The following is a 22,265-nucleotide window of genomic DNA, read 5'->3' as shown; positions in this document are numbered from 1 at the left end:
GCACCCACCGGCAAAGACCGTGTGTCTCTAGACCACTCAGGGGCTGAATTGTGGGGTCCGTGGTATGGACAGTGGCGTGGTGGCGAGACTGCTCCCCCTCAGGTCAGAGCTAGTCAAGTACAGTGTACCCCTCTCTAGGCCACCTACCTGCCCCCACTGGTGAAGACCGTGTGTCTCTAGCCCACTCAGGGGCTGAGTTGAGGAGTCCGTGGTGTGGATAGAAGCGTGGTGGCAATACTCTGCCCCCTCTGGTCAGAGCCGGTCGGAGACAGTGTAACCCTTTCCAGGCCACAGTGTGTCTCTAGCCCACTCAGGGGCTGAGTCGTGGGGCCCGTGGCGTGGATCGTGGCGTGGTGTTGAGACCCCCCCCCCCCTCGGATCACAGCGGGTCGGGCGCAGGGCATTAACCTCCGGGCAATCTCCATGTACCCAATGGCGAAGACCGTTTGTCTCTAGCCCACTCAGGGGCTGAGTTGTGGGGTCTGTGGCATGGATAGTGGTGTGGCGGTGAGACTCCGCCCCCTCAGGTCAGAGCCAGTCACAGACAGTGTATCCCTCTCTGGGCCACCAACCTGCCCCCACCGGTGAAGACCATGTGTTTCTAGCCCACTCAGGGGCTGAGTTGTGGGGCCCGTGGCGGGGATAGTAGCGTGGTGGGGAGACTCTGCCCCCTCAGATCACAGTGGGTCGAGAGCAGTGCAGTGACCTCCGGGCAATCTCCATGAGCCCACCGGCGAAGACATGGTGTGTCTAGCTCACTCAGAGGGAGAGAGTTGAGTGGTCCGGGGCATGGTTAGTGGCGTGATGTGAGACTCCGCCCCCCCATGTCATAGCAGGTCGGGGACAGTATAGCCCCAAGGGGCCAGGAAGCGATTTACTTCTTGAAACATTTTGATCAGCGCCATCTTGCCGAATCGACCCCTTTTGACCCCGCCGCGTTCACGAACAGTTTGCACGTTCTTGTGGATTTCCAATGCGCATTCACAGCTACCCCCGCTCTGTTAGTGTGTCTGAATTAGCATTAAAGGAGAATGCTAGTTTTTGACAACCTGGACCTTATTTAAGGCATATTATAAGACGTTTGACTCACCAAGATAACTTTGGTGTAATTCGGAGGCCTGTAGAAGAAATTTAAAATCCAAGTATATCCATGTAATGGCGGCAGACAGGGCACTGAGAATGCAGCTTCTAAAAAATCTATTTTCTGCCGCGAAACGGTTGTTTTCATCAATCTGTCTTTATGAATCGCTAGTTGTGCTTCCATAGAGCGAGGGCTTGTTGTGGTTTTTCACATTCCTCTGTAATATGATCTTTAGAAACGTCTTAGCTGTGAATGCGCTGTTCTGCATTAGTGAAACAGAATGTGAGCTCGCGAGAACGGGATGGTCGTACCAGGCTACATGCCACCAGCAATTTCTATCGTAAAAAAAATACTATTAAAAGTTAAATCACTAAAAAACTATAAAAAATTAATACATCTGGGAAACAGCTAAACATCATGAACATTTTAAAGTTTGAATGAAGTTTCTAGCACAAAGTATGAAGAACTATGATGTATTGTACATGCAGGGAGAGAGAGCAATGTTAGAATGATAGCAAAGTTTCTCTCTGACCAGGGCAGTGCCCGTCAGATACATACAATTAGACCGAATCAAAAACGCTGATGAGCTCGTCTTGTTTTGGTTCCTCCGTCAGACGAAACAAGAACGAGGAGTTGCTCATCCAGGCCACAGCACCCTGGTCCAGGGCAGGAGAGGGGCAGGAGAGGGGCTCAGACATAACTCACCCCTGACTGCTATGCAGCCAGAGGCAAAATAAATAGACTTTATTTAGAAGCAAGTATAGGGAATATGCAATCTTTAAAGAAGTAAGCAAGTTCCCGCTCTGAAACCGTGAGGGGTCTTCGGCTCAACCAGGTGCGCACGCACGCACACACACACACACACACACACACACACACACACACACACACACACACACACACTGTCTTGGCACAGCTAGCAGGCACTCTTGTATCAGTGCTGTTTATTGTGGCACTCCTGTGTGAGTGCTGATTCTCACGTTTCTCTCCCTCTCTCTCTCTCTCTCTCTCTCTCCCTCTCCCTCTCTCTCTCTTTCTCTCTCTCTGTCTCTCTCCCCCCTCTCTCTCCCCCTGACAGAAAGAGATCCAGGCCATGAGCCAGTGCCACCACCCCAACATCGTCTCCTACTATACTTCCTTTGTGGTGAAGGACGAACTGTGGCTGGTCATGAAGCTGCTTAGCGGAGGTAAGCGCTCTCTCTCTCTCTCTTCTCCTCCCTTCTCCTCCCTTCTGCTCCCTCCCTCCCTTCTCCTCCCCTCTGCTCCCTCCCTCCCTTCTCCTCCCTTCTGCTCCCTCCCTCCCTTCTCCTCCCCCCTCCCTTCTCCTCTCTTCTCCTTCTTTCTCCTCTCTCCCTCCCTTCTCCTCTCTCCCTCCCCCCATCCATCCCTCCCTCCCTCCCTCCCTCCCTCCCTCCCTCCCTCCCTCCCTCCCTCCCTCTCTCTCTCCCTTCTCCTCCTCCATCCCTCCCTCCCTCCATCCCTCCATCCCTCCATCCCTCATCCCTCCATCCCTCCCTCCATCCCTCCATTCATCCATCCCTCCATCCATCCCTCCCTCCCTCCATCCATCCATCCATCCCTCTTTCCCTCTCTCTCTCCCTTCTCCTCCCTGCCTCCCTCCCTCCCTCCATCCATTTTATTCCTCTCCGCTTTTGTTTTTGCAACAAGAGTAAAGAAGCAGCAAGCAGTTTCTTAGCCCGACACTGACTCGGTCCCGATCTCAATCCCGTTTTGTTTTGCTTCATTATTCAGTCTGGTTGGGCTCTCATTGCAGCCATTTTCCCAGATGGGTGTTGTCGAAGGAGTCCTCAGCGATTAGCTCATCCCCCTAGCCAATCGCGTCCCGCAATTTAATTCAAAGGACGCTGATTGGCCTGGCGGGAAATTCAAACCAAGAGATCACTCTGGACGAGAGTCATTTTCCAGACCAGAAAAGCGGTCTGTTAGAGAGAGTGCGTGTGCTTGTGTGTGTGTGTGTGTGTGTGTCAGACCCATTGAGAAAAAGCTGCGTCTGGGTTGCTGTTCTCTGGACTGCTGCTGGCTCAGAGGTGCATTGTTCAGCTGGACTCTCACAAGTGTGGTGAGTGACCAGGAAGGATCATGTGACGAGGGCAGAGACACAGGGGAGGTGACCAGGAAGGATCATGTGACGAGGGCAGAGACACAGGGGAGATGACCAGGAAGGATCACCTGACCAGGTGAACACTGGGGCAGGACGGCAAGGATGGCAGCGCCAGTGGACCGGGGGTCTGGAGGGATGGCTAGAAGAAAGAAGACTGGTGACATCACTCACTCACTCACTCACTCACTCACTCACTCACTCACTCACTCACTCACTCACTCACTCACTCACTCACTCACTCACTCACTCCTCATCCTCCCTCCCTCCTCATCCTCCCTCCCTCCCCCTCCATATCCTCCCTCCCTCCCCCTCCATATCCTCCCTCCCTCCCCCTCCCTATCCTCCCTCCCTCCTCCTCCCTCCCTCCCCCTCTGATTGGCTGTGCTGCTCTGACCGGCTGTGCTTGCAGACTGGCTGTGCTGCTCTGGCTGTCTGTGCTCCTCTGATTGGCTGTGCTACTCTGACCGGCGGTGCTTGCAGACTGGCTGTGCTCCTCTGATTGGCTGTGCTACTCTGACCGGCTGTGCTTGCAGACTGGCTGTGCTCCTCTGATTGGCTGTGCTGCTCTGACCGGCTGTGCTTGCAGACTGGCTGTGCTCCTCTGATTGGCTGTGCGGCTCTGACCGGCTGTGCTTGCAGGTGTTCTGCAGAGGGGCTGGTGGAGGCAGTTTACCAGACGGTGATTGCAGGGAATGTGACAGGGCTGATCCTCATTGTGATCTGCCTGGGAGTCCTTCCGGGCGCAGCTCAGAGCAGAGCCAGCGTGCCGTGTGTGTGTGGATGAGGCAGGGGGGGGGGTAATTACAGGGCAGGGGTAATAATAACAGCCCCCAGAACTGGATCACTGTGACCGTGGCAGCAGGGCAATTACACTAGACTAGGGAGAAGGGGGAGAGTTACACTGGGCCAGAGGGAGATGGAGAGGGAGATGGAGAGGGAGATGGAGAGGGAGATAGAGAGAGAGAGAGAGTTACAGCAGGCCAGAGGGAGGGAGAGAGAGAGAGAGGGAGAGAGGGAGGGAGGGAGGGAGGGAGGGAGAGAGAGAGAGAGAGAGCGAGAGAGAGAGAGGGAGGGAGGGAGGGAGGGTGTTACAGCGGGCCAGCCCACCAAGGAGAAAACGCATCGCTGCATAGATAGAGAGATGAACACAGTCTGTTTTACATGTTCCACTGATATCATTTCTGCTTGAAATGGATGCCAGGCGTGGGCCTACTGCACCCTGAAAGAGTGAGAGGGGGGGGGGAGAGAGAGAGAGGGAGGGAGAGAGAGAGAGAGAGAGAGACCCTGGTATTATGAGTGGGCGAGACGCAGTATGTTGTCATTTCTCGTAGAGAGAGATGAAGACAAGCTAAGCACGTAATGGGCGTTCATTTACACAGCGCCGACTGACTGCCTCCTTTCTGTCACACACACACACACACACACACACACACACACACACACACACACAAGGCGCCCCACTGTAACGGATAGTGCCCCATGCCTTGCTCTTCCCTGCCACCCAGGTCATAAGCAGCCCGTTAGCTGCCTGGCAGCTGGACGCCTGGCGCTGTGCCCACGCCAATCAACCCTGGAGGGAGGCGGGCGGGGCAGCACCCCAGCAGGACCGGGCACATCCCCCCCCCACCCCCCCCCGTGTCTCCACCCCCTCTCCGCGTCTCCACATCCTCCACCCCTCCCCCCCCCCCCCCCCCCTCTCTCTCTGCGTCTCCAACGGAACCCGATTGATGTGGAGGTTTATTATGCGCCGTAATCAAACGACGTGGCTGGTTTTCGCAATGCAGACGTGACTGAATCGAGCTGGTGTTATACAGAACCGCTCGGCTGGCGTTATAAAGAACCGCTCGGCTGGCTTTATACAGAACCGCTCGGCTGGCGTTATACAGAACCGCTCGGCTGGGGTCAGCGCGTTATACAAACCGCTCGGCTGGGGTCAGCGTGTTATACAGAACCGCTCGGCTGGGGTCAGCGCGTTATACAGAACCGCTCAGCTGGGGTCAGCGTGTTATACAGAACCGCTCGGCTGGGGTCAGCGCGTTATACAGAACCGCTCGGCTGGGGTCAGCGGAGGAGCTTTCGGAGAGCAGCAGAGCGCCGGTGACCGGCCGCGTGTTGATTCAGAGGCCTGGTCAGAACAGAAGGAAGGTTCAGGACAGATGAGACCAAGGTTTTCCTTTCAAAGGACGGTGGGGAATTCCATCATCCATGACGACGTTTCCTCGCGCTGCTTTATAGTGGGTGAAAGTACAAGGGGGGGAAATGGCCCAGAGGTCAGGATTTGAACCCCGAAGTTCTAGACAAATGGTAAAATGGTAAATGGACTGCACTTATATAGCGCTTTTCCACCTTAGCGGCACTCAATGCGCTTTACAATGGCCTCTCATTCACCCATTCACACACCAATGGCGGCAGCTGCCATGCAAGGTGCTAACCTGCTTATTGGGAGCAATTTGGGGTTAGGTGTCTTGCTCAAGGACACTTCGACATGTGGACAGTCGGAACTGGGATTCGAACCGCTGACCCTTCGATCATTGAACGACCCGCTCTACCAACTGAGCTACAGCCGCACCTTTTGACGAAGTTTATTTTCATTTTATTTCCATTGTCGCCTTATTACCCCTCCTCTGATGCAACCCCAGCAACACCCTGAATGTAACAGTTTCTTTGAGTGAGTCCTGCGTGTCGTCGTGAGTCCTGCGTGTCGTCGTATCGTCACAGCTGCTGTTTGTTCTTGGGAGGTGTGCGACCAGGCAGGTGAATGTCTACCAGCCGGTCCTGAACTGACTGACGTTGTCTTTGTCGGTCTGCATACTTGACCGCCGCTTGGAACATTCTGTCTCTGCTGCACGGCAAACCAGTGGTCATTAGAAACGCATTAGCCATGCGCAAAAATAAACAGCAAGATGCCTTTCTTTCTTTCTTTGGCACCCGGAGAGTTTTAAATGTCAGGATCAGGAATTCTTTAATCTTATATACTGTGCTGTGGGTATAATCCTCTTTTGGGTTTTATTCACTGAAGCTGGTTTATACACAGGGCAGGAATAACAGATGAAGTGGGTGATAACAGTGTTTACATGCACACACACACACACACACACACACACACACACACACACACACACACACACGGTTAAATCACAATAAACACCCTCGTTTACCTTTGTTCAAAGGTGCGGGAGCACCTGTTGAGGGGCGAACACAGATACATGTTATACAGATGTTATACATGTTATAAAACACCATACATGTTGTTTTAATCCCTAGACCAAATCCCCTTGTGTTCATTAAAGTCATTCTGCCTTTTTTTTTAGGACCTTTTAGTACTTTTGGGATTCAAACCCCCGGTCTCAACCAGAGGCATTTGCACAGGAGCCTTCCAGCCCCGTGCGCTGGACCCACACGAGATAATCCTGAACTTTTGACTTGCTTTTCTATTCACTACCCCTCATGATGACGCACCGCGCCACGCTCCAGCACAGAGCCCTGCTTGTCAAATCAGGGTCTCTTTAACATGGCAGCCGTATGTTTTGGCAAGCTGTGTGTTTGGGCAAAGCTGCATTTCGTGGAATATGGGTCTCTGTTGAGACACTCAGTCTGTGTCCGCTCCACTTCGCTGACTCTAGCAGCCACGGGATTCAGGTGCAGTGGAGGTAGAGACCTACTGGAGAGACCTACTGGAGAGACCTACTGGAGAGACCCACTGTAGATGAACACTCTCTTTGACGAATACTCTGGGTTTCACCTCGAAATGTAGTGAGGAAACCAAACAGCGTTCTGCAAGAGACTTTCTATTTACTTACAGAAAGGAAATAGCTGTTTGTGGTCAACATCCATTGTCCAGGACACTGTGTAGTCGGTGTTGGAGTTTAGTTTGTTTTGGTTTGAGGAGAACGATGAAAAGGCTCGTTCAGGAACACGCGCGCGCGCACACACACACACACACACACACACACACACACACACACACACACACACACACACACACACACACACACACAGGCTGTCACTGCTCCCTCGAGAAGGGGCATGTCCAGTGAAACAGAGTGAATGAGTCATGCCAGGAATGTGTTTCACATTAAAATCCCACAGCAGAGACCAACTCACTCTCCAAATGGAATCCTTGTAGACCTATAGAAATGTATATTAAGGTCCTCTTATTAAGCATTAATAACATCCTTATAAGATGCATATTAACATTATAATTATAACAATAACAAAATAATAGCATTGTAAATATGTTATTGTTAGATTAGAAATAATAGTCTATAAACGTAGGGACATTATTAATAAATGGTAAATGGTAAATGGACTGCACTTATATAGCGCTTTTCCACCTTATCGGCACTCAAAGCGTTTTACAATGGCCTCTCATTCACCCATTCACACACACATTCACCAATGGCGGTAGCTGCCATGCAAGGTGCTAACCTGCTCATTGGGAGCAATTTGGGGTTAGATATCTTGCTCAAGGACACCTCGACATGTAGACAGTTGGAGCTGGGATTCGAACCACTGACCCTTCGATCACTGAACTACCCGCTCTACCAGCTGAGCTACAGCCGCCCCCTAGTTCTATTCTAACTAGTCTTCTAATAGTCTTATTAGGATCTAAAGTGAGAACAGTGTTATTAACTTAAGGTTAATAAACCCTTTATTATGCACTTGTGACTGGCAAGCTCGCCATCTGGTGATGCAGCTGGACATTATTCATACTAGTGGAGTGAGTTTATACAATTCAACTGGGTTACACTCACCCCTTCAACTCACCCCATATACAGTACTATATACTGTAGATAGTGTTTGGTGGTGTAGCTGACTAGAACCTTGTTTTTCCTGCAGAAGACCAGGTTAAAATCCACCCCTATGCACTAAAAATACACAACGCAGACAAGTTGGTCACAATTGCATTATAATGAGGCACTGTTCTCATACTTTAGATCCTGTAGCTGCAAAATGCATAGTAACTTGCATAATAAGTACCAAATTAACAGCCATATATAAGTATAAGAAACTAATTAGGCTTTGTCACCTTTCAGCTACATTTGCCGTTTTGAATCCAAAACAGTTAATTTGTGTGATTCGTGTAGCTCCGGTGAGTTTTTGAAATCTCTTAAGATGTTACTGCCATTTCCACTTCTCTTCCATCCTGCCTTCTCCACCTCCTCCTCACCCCTTCTCCCTGCCCCTGCCCCCTCCCCACAGCCCCCCCCTCTCCTGCCCCCCTGGCCTCTGGCACAGTTGGCACTCTCTCCCTCCCTACTTCCTGTCATCTCACACCTCCCGCTCCGACTCGGGGCGCCTAGCGGAGCCACGCTGCTGTGAAGGTGATGATGGTGACCCAGTAGTGAGATCTCCCAGCTGAGACTCCCAGGCTCCCGTGTGCTCGACTTAAACCCCCAGAATCAACACTCCACGCCAGGCTCACTGTAGTAGGCTTAGTTCAGAGAGACTAGTGAAACGTTTCCGTTCAAAATGCACCATGCTCATGTTCTATCTGTCTATAGCAGTCGGGGGCAGGGTTATAATAGTTTTGCTTTTTTCATTAGTTTTTATTTTTATATCGTTTTAACTTTGTGTGTTCAATTTCAGTTTAGTTTTTATTAGTTTTTAAAGCAGATTTGCTGGTTTAGTTTATTTTGTATTTTTTGATAATGCTTAGTTTTAGTTTAGTTTTTATTAGTTTCAGTATTCGTTTTTTTTTCTGCGCTAACCTCGTGAGACCATCCTGATCTCGTGAGCTCATGTTGTTTGACTCTGTGCAAAACAAACCATCTGGTGAACATCAAATTACTTCTGCGCAGGGGCACAGCTAAAGAAATAATGGAGGATAGATTTAATATCTACCCAAAATACTAGGCTTATGTATGGAATGAAAAAGAATTAAACTAAGGACATTTTCTCTACAATTTTAGTTTATTTTAGTTAGTTTTGTAAACACACAATACAGTTTTAGTTACTTATCGTTTTTTTGTAAAGCCTAGTTTTTATTTTTATTTCAGTTAACTAAAATGTTTTTTCACACCTAGTTTTCATTTTTTAGTTAGTTTCCGTTAACTATAATAACCTTGGTTGGGCGGCCATAGCTCGGGAGGCAGAGTAGCTGTCTGGGAATCGGAAGTTTCCGGTTCGATTCCAACTCCTCCCAGCAGCATGTAGAAGTGTCTCTGAGCAAGACACTGAACCCCAAACACTTTGGATGAAAGCGCTATATATAAGTACAGTCCATTTACCATTTTCTATCTGTGTGTCAGTCCTCCCATTTATTAAATATCAGTGATTAAGTCATACAGCAAACTCTGTGAGGCTGCACATGAATAGAAAGCATTACTCAAACCACCAGGGGCTGATAAATCAATTTAATTAGTTCAGATTCACCATTCATTTGGCGTACACAACAAACTGAAACGAACCCACCATAACGAAATCAATGTTCTGTTCAAAAACCAACTATTGATCTATAACTGTAGATGATATAACATTAGCAAAGCACAGCCCTATCTTCAGTAGGCTAGCATGGCTATCATGTTAGGCTGTAGCCTTGTTAACAATAGCAGTAACGTTAGCATGGCTATCGTAGGTTAGGTTAGCTCCAGTACAATGAACAACTATTCATTTGTTTAGCTATAAATTACCCTTTTAGATTACCAGTTATAGATTTGTACTAACATGCGTGATGAAATAACATTCAGATAAATCAACATTCAGATAAATCAACTCAATCGCGTTTGTTTCGCTCTACTGCTTATTAATCTCCTACTGTTCTGATCACTAGCGTTATTAGGATAAGTGAATGGAGAACATAGTGTAAAATTAGCATCACGGCTAGTGGACATTTTTGGACTGGGAGTGAAATAAAAATGTTTTCAGTTCATTACGAGACTGGTTGGACATAATGCTAGTTACTTTACATACAGTAGCTAGCTAGAGATATCTGCTCTCAAATCATTTTACAACTTTTTCATTCTCGTGAATATGTAGGCTTCATAACCACCATTACAGGCAAGACCACACGGCAATACTATAGGTTCCTTGCCTTTTAATAAGTTAATAGCACTGTTCTCACTTCACTGCAAGAGGTTGTGTGTTCCAAGATGGCTGAAGAGACATGTTCACTTTATCATTCCTCATTATTTATGAAGTTTATTTATGAAAATAACTGCGTTGGGTCCTGACCAACACAACCTGCTGAATGTCAGCTTGGCTCTTGACATAATCGTGTCACAGAGAGACACCAACCTACTAACCTAATCTCTCATTTAAGGACGATAGACTCGCCACTGTTCTGTTTTCGTGTATTTGCATGTTGTAGGAAGTCTGTGTGATATATTCACTGGGTGATTTGTGTAGCTTCGTCCTTTGGGGCTTCTAGATCCAGAGCAACAGGAATACAGACTTCTACATTCTGCCCTGGGAGGAAATGCTAGTGTCTTGTATGCAAATTAAACCTTTGAATAGAGAACCTGTCAGTTTTGCTATTCAGCTGTGAGGAGGATCTGAAGGGGGATGACATCTCTGGCCTTTAGAGAGCGTGTGTGTGTGTGTGTGTACGTGTACGTGTATGTGTATGTGTATGTGTATGTGTATGTGTATGTGTATGTGTATGTGTATGTGTATGTGAGTGAGTGAGTGAGTGAGTGAGTGAGTGAGTGAGTGAGTGATGTCACCAGTCTTCTTTCTTCTAGCCATCCCTCCAGACCCCCGGTCCACTGGCGCTGCCATCCTTGCCGTCCTGCCCCAGTGTTCACCTGGTCAGGTGATCCTTCCTGGTCACCTCCCCTGTGACTCTGCCCTCGTCACATGATCCTTCCTGGTCATCTCCCCTGTGTCTCTGCCCTCGTCACATGATCCTTCCTGGTCATCTCCCCTGTGTCTCTGCCCTCGTCACATGATCCTTCCTGGTCATCTCCCCTGTGTCTCTGCCCTCGTCACATGATCCTTCCTGGTCATCTCCCCTGTGACTCTGCCCTCGTCACATGATCCTTCCTGGTCATCTCCCCTGTGACTCTGCCCTCGTCACATGATCCTTCCTGGTCATCTCCCCTGTGTCTCTGCCCTTGTCACATGATCCTTCCTGGTCACCTCCCCTGTGTCTCTGCCCTCGTCACATGATCCTTCCTGGTCACTCACCACACTTGTGAGAGTCCAGCTGAACAATGCAACTCTGAGCCAGCAGCAGTCCAGAGAACAGCAACCCAGACGCAGCTTTTTCTCAATGGGTCTGACACACACACACACACACACACACACACACACACACACACACACACACACACACACACACACTGCACTGCAGTGCACACTGCGCTGAAAGACAAAGTCACTGAACCCACTGACCTCTCGTCATCTCTCTCTCTCTGTCTCCCTCTCTCTCCACCCCTCCTTATCTCTCTTCATCTTTCGCTCTACCTCCATCTTGTGTCTCTTGCTCTGCCTTTTTCTCGTCCTCTACCGCTCTTCCTTCTCTCTATTCATCTCTCTGCCTAACGGCGGCCAGCGGAAGAAACGGCTCTGCTTCTTTGACCTCCTCAGGCGATGAAACGAGTGTGTTATGATTGGGCAGATTAATAAACACACGCCTGCAGCCCTGGCATACCGCCCTGTACACACTGGCACAATCAGTCTGGCACGGTCCCCATGCCCTCTCCAAGGGCAATGCCTTGGGGCCTTGGTTGGCTGGCTGTGTTCATGTGCGTGTGCGCGCGCATGCGTGTTGCATTATAATACTCCCCCAGTGCAACATTTCTGGCCGGTCACTTCCTGTCCGTCAGCAGTAATCCTCCCTAATATCCCGTGAGACGGTGCACTTGTGTTTCCTTCCGTACAGGAAAAAAAAAGAAAGTATTTTCAATATGTCCTTTGGCGATGACTAGAAGCATCGAGATTAAGACCACAGAGAGACAGGCAGCTGTCTGGCTCTCCATCCAAACCAAGCTGCTCTACGCTCAACTTTTTACTCTTGTTTTGGCCCCAACAGTCTAGAACCAGACGGAGAGAGACCCTATCTACTCTTCTTTCTCTCTCTCTCTTTCTCTTTCTCTCTTTCTCTTTCTCTCTCTCTCTCTCTCTCTCTCTCTCTCTCTCTCTCTCTCTCTCTCTTTCTCTCTCTCTCTCTTTCTCTCTCTCTCTCTTTCTCTCTCTCTCTCTTTCTCTCTCTCTCTTTCTCTCTCTCTCTCTTTCTTTCTCTCTCTTTCTTTCTCTTTCTCTCTCTCTCTCTCTCTCTCTCTCTCTCTCTCTCTCTCTCTCTCTCTCTCACACACAGATAACCTGAGGATACGCTGGTCTCTCTGGTCTCTCCCTCACCGGCTTCTCTCCTTCTCTCTCTGTTAAATAAATAGCGCGGTTTCTCTCGACCAGTCTCGACCGAAATAAAATGTCATGGGAGCTGTTTTCGCTCCGGCAAGGGGAGTCATTGCGTCTTTGGGAAGGTAAACATTAAGTCGTGTACGCACAGCTTCCCATTGCTCGGGTAAATTAAACTATGAGGTCCTTGTTTGTATAGACCTTCTGACGATTATGAGTTGTGCCTCTTGTCTTCTTCACACAGACTTACAATAACACTCCGTAGTTATTGTCTTCCTGTGCTACTGTATGTGAACGGGCCGTGACCTCACTGCACAGACCAGACAAAAACAAAGGCCGACTGTCCTTTCTGGGTCACTGTCCTTGCTGGGTCACTGTCCTTGCTGGGTCACTGTCCTTGCTGGGTCACTGTCCTTGCTGGGTCACTGTCCTTGCTGGGTCACTGTCCTTGCTGGGTCACTGTCCTTGCTGGGTCACTGTCCTTGCTGGGTCACTGTCCTTGCTGGGTCACTGTCCTTGCTGGTTCACTGTCCTTGCTGGGTCACTGTCCTTGCTGGGTCACTGTCCTTGCTGGGTCACTGTCCTTGCTGGGTCACTGTCCTTGCTGGGTCACTGTCCTCGCTGGGTCACTGTCCTTGCTGGGTCACTGTCCTTGCTGGGTCACTGTCCTTGCTGGGTCACTGTCCTTGCTGGGTCACTGTCCTTGCTGGTTCACTGTGGATTCTCTTAGTGGACAGATGCACATCTATTCAGTCATGGATGTTGAAGCCAGAGGACAGTTGAGAGTGCAACATGATCTGACCTTCAAGATGTCTTTTAGCAGGGTTTTTCCTGGCTCAGAATGGGTCTTTTTGGGGGGTAATGTGCACACAATTTTGGGGGGAAACCTCAGTTTTATGCCGAGTAGCCTACGAGCGTATATACTGTAGGCCTATATTCTTTGCTGTCGTTCTGACTGAGCTCACTTTTCACAATCTTCCGACATGACACAAAATGGGTATGAAGACAAAATGTTTAAGATACTGATAACCCGTCTATTAATCGTGGTTACTAGTGGTCCAAACCATGGACAATGCAAGAAAGAGGGATGGGCTGCACTTGAAACAAGCTATCAAACACATTTGGAGAGGATTTGAATTGCTATTTTTATTCTACATTTTTAGCATTTTGGCATCGACGATTTTCCTTTGGCTCTGGCTAAAATCTCTATGGGGGGCGCCAAAAATCTATCTATGCAGAAAAAACCTGTCTTTTAGACAATTTGGCCCAATACCGAACAATGGAAAAAGGGCAAGATCACATATAACCATGGTCCCCAAAGTTCCTGGCTTCATTTAGTATATTCTTGACCATTTTAATAATGGATATCATTTCTTTGTGTGTGCGCCTTTAAGTGGTCAACTATACAAAACTGAATGAATCAAATAGTCTAACCATTGACCTGTCCCTGTCGTGTGTGTGCGTGTGTGCGCGCATGCGTGTTGTGTGTGCGTGTGTGTGTGTGTATGCGTGCGTGCGTGCGTGTGTATGCGTGTGTGTTCCTCAGGCTCAGTGCTGGACGTGATCAAGCACATCATCTCTCGAGGGGAGCACAAGACGGGCGTCCTGGACGAGGCCAGCATCGCCACCATGCTGAAGGAGGTCCTGCAGGGCCTGGAGTACCTGCATAAGAACGGCCAGATCCACAGGTGGGGGGGGGGGGGGGGTGGGTGGGTGGGTGGGTGTGGGTGTGTGGGTGGGTGGGTGGGTGTGTTTGTGTGGGGGTGGGTGGGTGTGTGGGGGTGTGGGTGGGTGTGTGGGTGTGTGTGTGTGTGTGTGTGGGTGGGTGGGTGGGTGTTTTATGCCAGAGGTGTATACTGCCAGATTGCCTTTGTGTGTGTGTGTGTATGTGTGTGTGTGCGTGTGTGTATGCAACGTGTGGTTCTCTGCGATTCTACCTGAAGGACACTACTGTCAATGTTATCCCCCTCCCTCCCTCCCTGACACCCCGATGGCCTCTGCAGCTCCGCTCCCGGACAGATGACATTCTCTCTCAGGGACGGCCAACGCACCGTTCCGTTAGCCGCTACAAGGACGAGGCACTCTAGACCGCCCCCCTCTCCCTCCTACTGTACAGGTCACGGCTTCCCTGATGATGTGTGTGGAGGTACAGGAGCTAGTAAGAGAGACGTGCGACAAAAGATCCAGGAGATATGAGCGGGATTCCAATCTAGAGGCCGTTCGATGTGCATCGCTCTGTCCGTCCGTCTGTCAAAAAAGATACACATTCCCTCTGGGTACATTTACATATAATATCCTCTACTAACTACTAGGGCTGGGTTTAAAAAAATCGATTCATCGATTTTGAATCGATTCTGAATCAAATGATTCAGAATCGATTCATGAATCCCAAAATCGATTTTTTATTTAATGAATGAATGAATAGTTCATTCATTCATTCAATGATTCATTCATTCATTCATTTTTGGAAATCAGTATCGATACCCAGCCCTAGTATTGATGTGTTGCATAACTTGGCAGTCATGTAATTAAGGTTACAGCTAAAAAAAACAAACAGGTTTTAGTAACACTAACCGAAACGATATTGAATCGAATCGAATCGAATTGAATCGTGATAATCGTGAACCTTGTGAATCGGAATCGAATCGATTCTTGAAATTTGACTCGATACCCAGCCCTACTAACTACTTACCAGCTGCAGAGTTCTGATCCAGGTTCTGGCGCCGGTGCTGCTCTCCTTCCCCTCTGGAATGCCCACTATCCCCAGAAGAAGACTGAGGAAGCCATCGGTAGTCGGTACGCGTCGGGTGTCGACACCAGAGTGCAATATGTCAAGGACTTGTCAAGTCGTTGCTAAAAAGGTTCTCCTTGAGCCAGTTCAGGACATGCTAAGCCCCGCCCACCTACTCTCAAGTACCTGTTTAGATCTAACCTTGACAGGCATCTTTCGAACCAACTTTTTATTAAAAAGAAAAGAGAAAAAAGAACCCTCTTTCTCATGCATCTCCTGTTGTCCTCCCTGCCACGCACGGGGTTGCTAGGGCCCGGGTGTGTAAATAATGCATTCCCTTTTAGCCCGGTTAAGAACCCGACAGAGCTTACAGCAGCATGCCAATAAGAGAGAGGGGGTGTGGGGGTGGGGGGGAGAGGTAGAGGGAGATGAGAGGGGGGGGGGGGGGGGGGGGAGAAGAGAGAGGGGGGGAGAAGGAGAGGGAGAAGGAGAGGGAGAAGAGAGGGGGGGGAGAGGTAGAAGATCGAGGGGGGGAGAGGGAGAGGGAGAAGAGAGAGGGAGGGAGAGGGAGAAGAGAGAGGGAATCGTGTTTCCTCTGTGGACACCAACATAAATCTAGTTTGAATGAGCAGTACGCTGGGCAGGGCTGGAGCTAGGGGGTCTGGGGCCGGGGATGTGCCCGGGCTATAAGAGCGCCTCTGGACCCAGACACACACCTCCCACCTGCCTGTACTGCTTTGGGTCCGTTGCCCTCGGCTTCTGGCGGCTACCCCTCTGCTGCCAAGGTAACGGGAGGCGGGGCCTTGTGGGTGTTTCCACGGCCACATCTCTCCTGCCTCGCCCCTGTAGCCCGGAGAAAGAGCTGTAGGGTGTGTGTGTGTGTGTGTGTGTGTGTGTGTGTGTGTGTGTGTGTGTGTGTGTGTGTGTGTGTGTGTGTGTGTGTGTGTGTGTGTGTGTGTGTGTGTGTGTGTGTGTGTGTGTGTGTGTGTGTGTGTGTGTGTGTGTGTGTGTGTGTGTGTGTGTGTGTGTGTGTGTGTGTGTGTGTGTGTGTGTGTGTGTGTGTGTGTGTGTGTACTGAGGGAGAGGCCTTGGCCAGAGTACAGTGCAGAGTAGAAAAACATGATCAGTTGATCGGTCTCTGTGGGGATGTAACACTGTGTGTGTGTGTGTGTGTGTGTGTCTTCCTCCTGTGTAAGCTGGATCATATGACTAGGAGCCTCAAGGAGAGGGTGAGGGAGGCAGTGAGGGGTGAGCCAGGGGAGGAGAGAGCAGAGGAGAGCAGAGGAGAGGAGAGCAGAGGAGAGGAGAGGGTGAGGGAGGCAGTGAGGGGTGAGCCAGGGGAGGAGAGAGCAGAGCGGGGGGATGGTACCTCACCCAGAGCAGCAGAATGCAATTAGAGTCCGTGGCTCACCCACCCGTAGAGAGAGACATTTACCACAGGACAGTGAACTTCTCCACCTCCACCACACCCCTATTGACACTGCTCTGAGAGGGAGGATTTTTAGCATCATCCATCCTGCACCCACCCTGCAAGTAAGAGACGGGTTCCGGATTGTTTTATATATTTATTTTTTATTGAATTTGATCCGGATCATTTTTGATAATCGTTTTTGATAAAATCAGCAGCTAGTGGCACAGCGCTACACCATCCCAGCTGTGTTTACAGATATGCTGGAGCTTTGAGAAGGAGCACGCTTTGGGCCTATCAGCACTAGCTTGAGGGAGTTTTTATCCGCTCCCGCGATCGACTGGCTATGCAGTCGAACCTCGGATTGTGATTTGAATTGTTCCTGCGTGTTGTTTCTCCACGCTGTGACTGGTTATTGTTCACTGATGAGATTCTGACAGGGAAAACCTCACCTTAGACTCGGCCTGTGGGGAAGCCGTTGAGAGAGAGGGAGATGAGGACACAGATAAGGACTGAGATGGAGACAGAGATCGTCAGAGAGAGAGATAATTGACAGAGCGTGAGAGAGAGATAGAGAGATAAAGGGAGAGGAAGAGGGAGGGAGAGGGATAAGGACATAGACAGAGATAAGGACTGAGATGGAGACAGATCGTCGGAGAGAGAGGGAGAGAGAAAGAGATGGAGGGAGAGAAAGAGGGAACAGTCACGGTCTGTAGTGAGGTGAAAGATGAGCTTGTTGCCTGGGAGACGGTGACGCCCCCTCCTCACAGCGGATAATGATTGAGAAGCTCTGACCTGCGTGCTCGTCCTCAGCTGGGATGACGACCGCATGGGATGACTGATTACCACGAACCCCGGGCAGGAAGACGAGGAAAGGATGAGATGGAGGAAGACGGATGAGATGGAGGAAGAGAGGGATGAGATAGAGAGGGAGGGATGAGATAGAGGAAGAGAGGGATGAGATAGAGGAAGAGAGGGATGAGATAGAGGAAGAGAGGGATGAGATGGAGGAAGAGGGATGAGAGAGGAAGAGAGGGATGAGATGGAGGAAGGAAGGGATGAGATGGAGGAAGAGAGGGAAGAGATAGAGGAAGAGAGGGATGAGAGAAAGAGAGGGATGAGATGGAGGAAGAGAGGGACGAGAGAGGAAGAGAGGGATGAGATGGAGGAAGAGAGGGATGAGATGGAGGAAGAGAGAGATGAGATGGAGGAAGAGAGGGATGAGATGGAGGAAGAGATGGATGAGATAGAGGAAGATAGGGATGAGATGGAGGAAGAGAGGGATGAGATGGAGGAAGAAAGGGACGAGATAGAGGAAGAGAGGGATGAGATGGAGGAAGAGAGGGATGAGATGGCGAAAGAGAGGGATGAGATGGAGAAAGAGAGGGATGAGATGGAGGAAGAGAGGGATGAGAGAAAGAGAGTGATGAGATGGAGGAAGAGAGGGATGAGATGGAGGAAGAGAGGGATGAGATGGAGGAAGAGAGAGATGAGATGGAGGAAGAGATGGATGAGATAGAGGAAGATAGGGATGAGATGGAGGAAGAGAGGGATGAGATGGAGGAAGAGAGGGACGAGATAGAGGAAGAGAGGGATGAGATGGAAGAAGAGAGGGATGAGATGGAGAAAGAGAGAGATGAGATGGAGGAAGAGAGGGATGAGATGGAGGAAGAGATGGATGAGAGAGGAAGAGAGGGATGAGAGAAAGAGAGGGATGAGATGGAGGAAGAGAGGGATGAGATGGAGGAAGAGAGGGATGAGATAGAGGAAGAGAGGGACGAGATGGAGGAAGAAAGGGATGCTTGTTTCGGCCGCTTGTATCCGTGATCTCGTTCTTTCGGTCATGACCTATCCTTCATGACCATAGGTGAGGGTGGGGACGAAGATGTGTAACTCTGGAGTATAAATAAAGGTTTGAAAGGAGAAGTGATGCAGTGGGAGGAAAGAGGAATGGGGGGATTAGAGAGTAAGAGTGTTGGAGGAGGGGAAGGAGAGAGACGGGTAGGAGGTAGAGATAGTGAGAAAGAGGGAAGGGAGGGGTGGGTAGGACCTCTCCGCTCCACGGGCGCCCCAAGATGAAGCCTCGTAAACCGGCTTCACAACCGCATGAGGGCCGCTGGGATCCTGGCACCAGGATGTGATGTCACGGGATCCTGGCACCAGGATGTGATGTCACGGGATCCTGGCACCAGGATGTGAGGTCACGGGATCCTGGCACCAAGGCTCCGAACCGGTTCAAGGAACGGAAACGAAAACCGAAAACGAACAGTATTTTACAAGGAACAGAAACAGGAACCAAAACGAGATGGTGAAGAAAAAAAGAGAATGTCCAAGGCAGCTCTTCAATATAGTAAAAAGCCTTTATTCAATGGGCTTACATGTTAAAAGAGCATCGACATGTTTCGTCCAGCACGGGCCTTCATCAGGATGGCTAGTAAGATTGAATGACAACAAAAATTCCTTATAAAGCTCATCAGTAGCAGCTGGTAGGTAATGCAGAGCACCTAACCAATCACATGGCCTATAGAGGTCAGCAGCACCATACAATTGAAAACAGGAAGTAGAATGTTTACAATATCAAATACATTTTTATGCTAAATAATAATTACAACAACACCAAGAAATAGCAATAGCACAGACCATATCAAAACATGTTGATGCTCTTTTAACATGTAAGCCCATTAAATAAAGGCTTTTTACTACACTGAAGAGCTGCCTTGGACCTTCTCTTGTTTTCTTCATCGCCTCATCCCCAAGTGAGTCTTCATTTTGAAGCTAATCCACTTGTTGAACACTGTAGCCCTCTCCTTTTCTTTGTTTTTGAAAACGAAATGGTCTTTAATTGTTCCAGAACAGAAATGTTAATTTGAAATCTTTAAAACCGGTTAATAACGTTATTTTTTCGTTCTTTGTAGTAGGCCTATATAACCGAATAGGCTAAATTAAATTAATTACATTTGTAGCCTACATCTTGTCCTGTTTTTGTAATGTAGCCTAGGCCCCTAAATCTGTTATTTAACAGTCGGGATCTTTAATGCTTGCTTAGCGAAATTAAGAGATTTAGATATTACTACAACAACACCATTGCCTAGTTCAGACGTTTATGGTATGGTTAGAGATTATTAGCGTGTGGATACAGTCGTAGCCTATACCATATAGGCCTAGTGCCGTCTGAATAGGCCACGAGTAGGCCTAACGAAGCGCTCCGTTGAATGGCTATAACTTCCAGTCAGGTAAGGGCTTTTTATCGGCCTAGTGATCAAGAGATAGGCCTATTAAATGTTTTGCACTAAATTATATTTGCTGTCGTATAGGCATACAAGCAGCAGCAGTCTGGTGGATGTCTCTGAAATGTGTATCGCCACAAAATAATATTTTTGTTTGCTATCTCAACTCAACTCATATTTTATTTATAGAGCACATTTAAAAAGTGCTGTACAGGTAGGTGGCAAGTTAATACATAATAAATAAATAACATAAAACATTATAAAACGAAATAAAAAACAATAGGCCTACAGGCGCAGAATAAAATACAGTACAAGAAAATATTTTTTAAAAGGATGATGAGCTATGATGATGACTTATGATAGACCTGCGCATAGTTTACGGTGTGGATTAAGGGCATACAGGAATAGGACTAATGTTGCGTATTTCTTGTAAGATAATCAACAAGGCTTCACTACAGCACACATCACCAAGGCTAATATTGTTGTCAATAAGGCCACCACAACCCTAGACTTGTTGATTACACCTTACAAGAAATACTGTAGGCCTGAGTCTTAATAGGCTAACACCCCCTGAACGGTGAACGGAATGTTATTTTTCGTTCTTAACCAGTTCAGGAATGCTATGTTGGTGGCGGAACACGATAAGAAACGTTAAATATGCTCGTTCTGCTCGGAGCGAACCGATTGAAAAATAATTTCGTTTTTAAGCCCTGCCTGGCACCAGGATGTGATGTCACGGGAGGTGACCCTACGGAACGGCGAAGTGCAAAGAGGTTCCCGGGGCGTAACTCTAGTGGGCGGCTTCACGCCTCGTCGCTCAGGTGCAGCTGCGTCCCGTCAAACCTTTCAATAGTTTCAAGATCCGTTTTATTGGCCATGTTTCTGGTTCACCCATAGAAGGAATGTGACTAGGGTTTAGGCATACGCTGTTGCAGACGACATAGGACAGGGTGCAGGACAGGACAGGACAGAGTAAAGACATGACAGTGCAAATGCAGTACAAAAAACAAAAACAAAATACAGTGCAATGTACAAATTACGATATACTGTTAAAAAAGGGAGGCACAAATGCAATTTTCGTACTATATATAGAATGGAATGTGGTGAGTGTGTACAGTGTGTGTGTGTGTAGAGTTTAGTGTGATAGCGATGTTATACAGTGTGTGTAATGTGTGTGTCGTTGAGGTATGGGGAACAATCAGAGGTTGTGTGCTAGTGGTGCAGGGGTATAGAGTCAGTGGGGGGGGGGGGGGTCGTGGGGGGTCACCAGCCTTGTTGATGAGTCTGATGGCCGTGGGAAAGAAGCTGTTTTTGTGGCGTGTGGACCTGGTCCAGATGGACTACTGTCTCCTGCCAGAGGGGAGTGGGTCAAAGGGACCTTGACCCGGATGGGAGGGGTCGGCCACGATCTTTCTGGCCCGTTTTAGGGTCCTGGAGGCGTGCAGGTCCTGTAGGGAGGGCAGTCTACAGACGATCACCCTCTCAGCAGAGCAGATGATGCACTGCAGTCTGCCCTGGTCTTTATCTGTTGTGGTGGAGAACCAGATGGGGATGGAGGAGGTGAGGATGGACTCGATGATAGTGCAGAAGAGTACCATCGTTGCCTTTGGCAGGTTGAATTTCTTCAGCTGTGAATTTCTTCAGCTGCTGTGAGGCAGCTGAAGAGTGTGGGGGAGTGGGGGGGGGGGGGGGGGGTTGTCTTTCAAAGCTACAGTAGAACTCGTTCAGGTCGTTGGCTAGGTGTGAGTGGGCTGGGGGTATCTCGATTTGTAGTTTGCGATCTGTCTGAGGCCTTTCCAGACGGAGGACGCATTTCCATCTGAGAATTGGTGCTGGCGTTTCTCACAGTACCGTTGTTTAGCCTCTGAGGTCGTAAACACAACGAGGCCGGGCTGCTCTTCATGCTACAGCCGTAGCTTTTACTCGTGTTGTACTACCGTAGGTCTAGGCCGCGATTTTACAGCGATATTGTTGTGGTAAGCTAAGCCACATCTAATGCAGTGAAGTTGAAGTGATGTTGTATTCGAGATTTCTCCATGGTCTTGCAGGTACCTCTTTTTTCCTCCTCCCTTTCTTTTTGTGCGTGGCTGTAAGCCAGCGCACCTAGTATAGCGTTCGTCCGGTTATCACTCCCTCCCTCTCTCCCTCCGTCACTCCGGACAATGTTGGCCTGCATTTCTCTGTTGGCACCACAAGAGGTAGTAGTCCCAGCACACCAAAATCAAGAAGGACACCAAAATCAACCCGTCGATCTCCACTGCACAAGTAAAGTAGTGGTGAGAGCATTGGACTCCCACCCGTGAGACTGGGGTTGAAGACCCGGTGGGGATGACTTTATGGGACTATACCCCAAACATCCACATGTTCATCCTTTCACTCCAACCTTTACCCCTTGC

General features: G+C 49.0%; 1 protein-coding gene across 3 annotated transcripts in view; it reads left to right on the top strand.

Annotated features, from left to right (window-relative positions):
• Nucleotides 1-22,265, top strand: part of oxsr1b (oxidative stress responsive kinase 1b) — a 67,344-nt gene that overhangs the window by 26,484 nt on the left and 18,595 nt on the right. For all 3 annotated transcript variants that reach the window (XM_084460459.1, XM_084460458.1, XM_084460457.1), the window contains exons 3-4: nt 2,160-2,268; nt 14,050-14,191. In XM_084460459.1, the coding sequence (XP_084316585.1) occupies nt 2,160-2,268; nt 14,050-14,191 (251 nt within the window). The remainder of the gene's footprint in view (nt 1-2,159; nt 2,269-14,049; nt 14,192-22,265) is intronic.

Source organism: Borostomias antarcticus (genome assembly GCF_949987555.1).
Source record: "Borostomias antarcticus genome assembly, chromosome: 2".
NCBI lineage: Eukaryota > Metazoa > Chordata > Actinopteri > Stomiiformes > Stomiidae > Borostomias > Borostomias antarcticus.
This window is presented reverse-complemented; position numbering and strand designations above follow the sequence as displayed.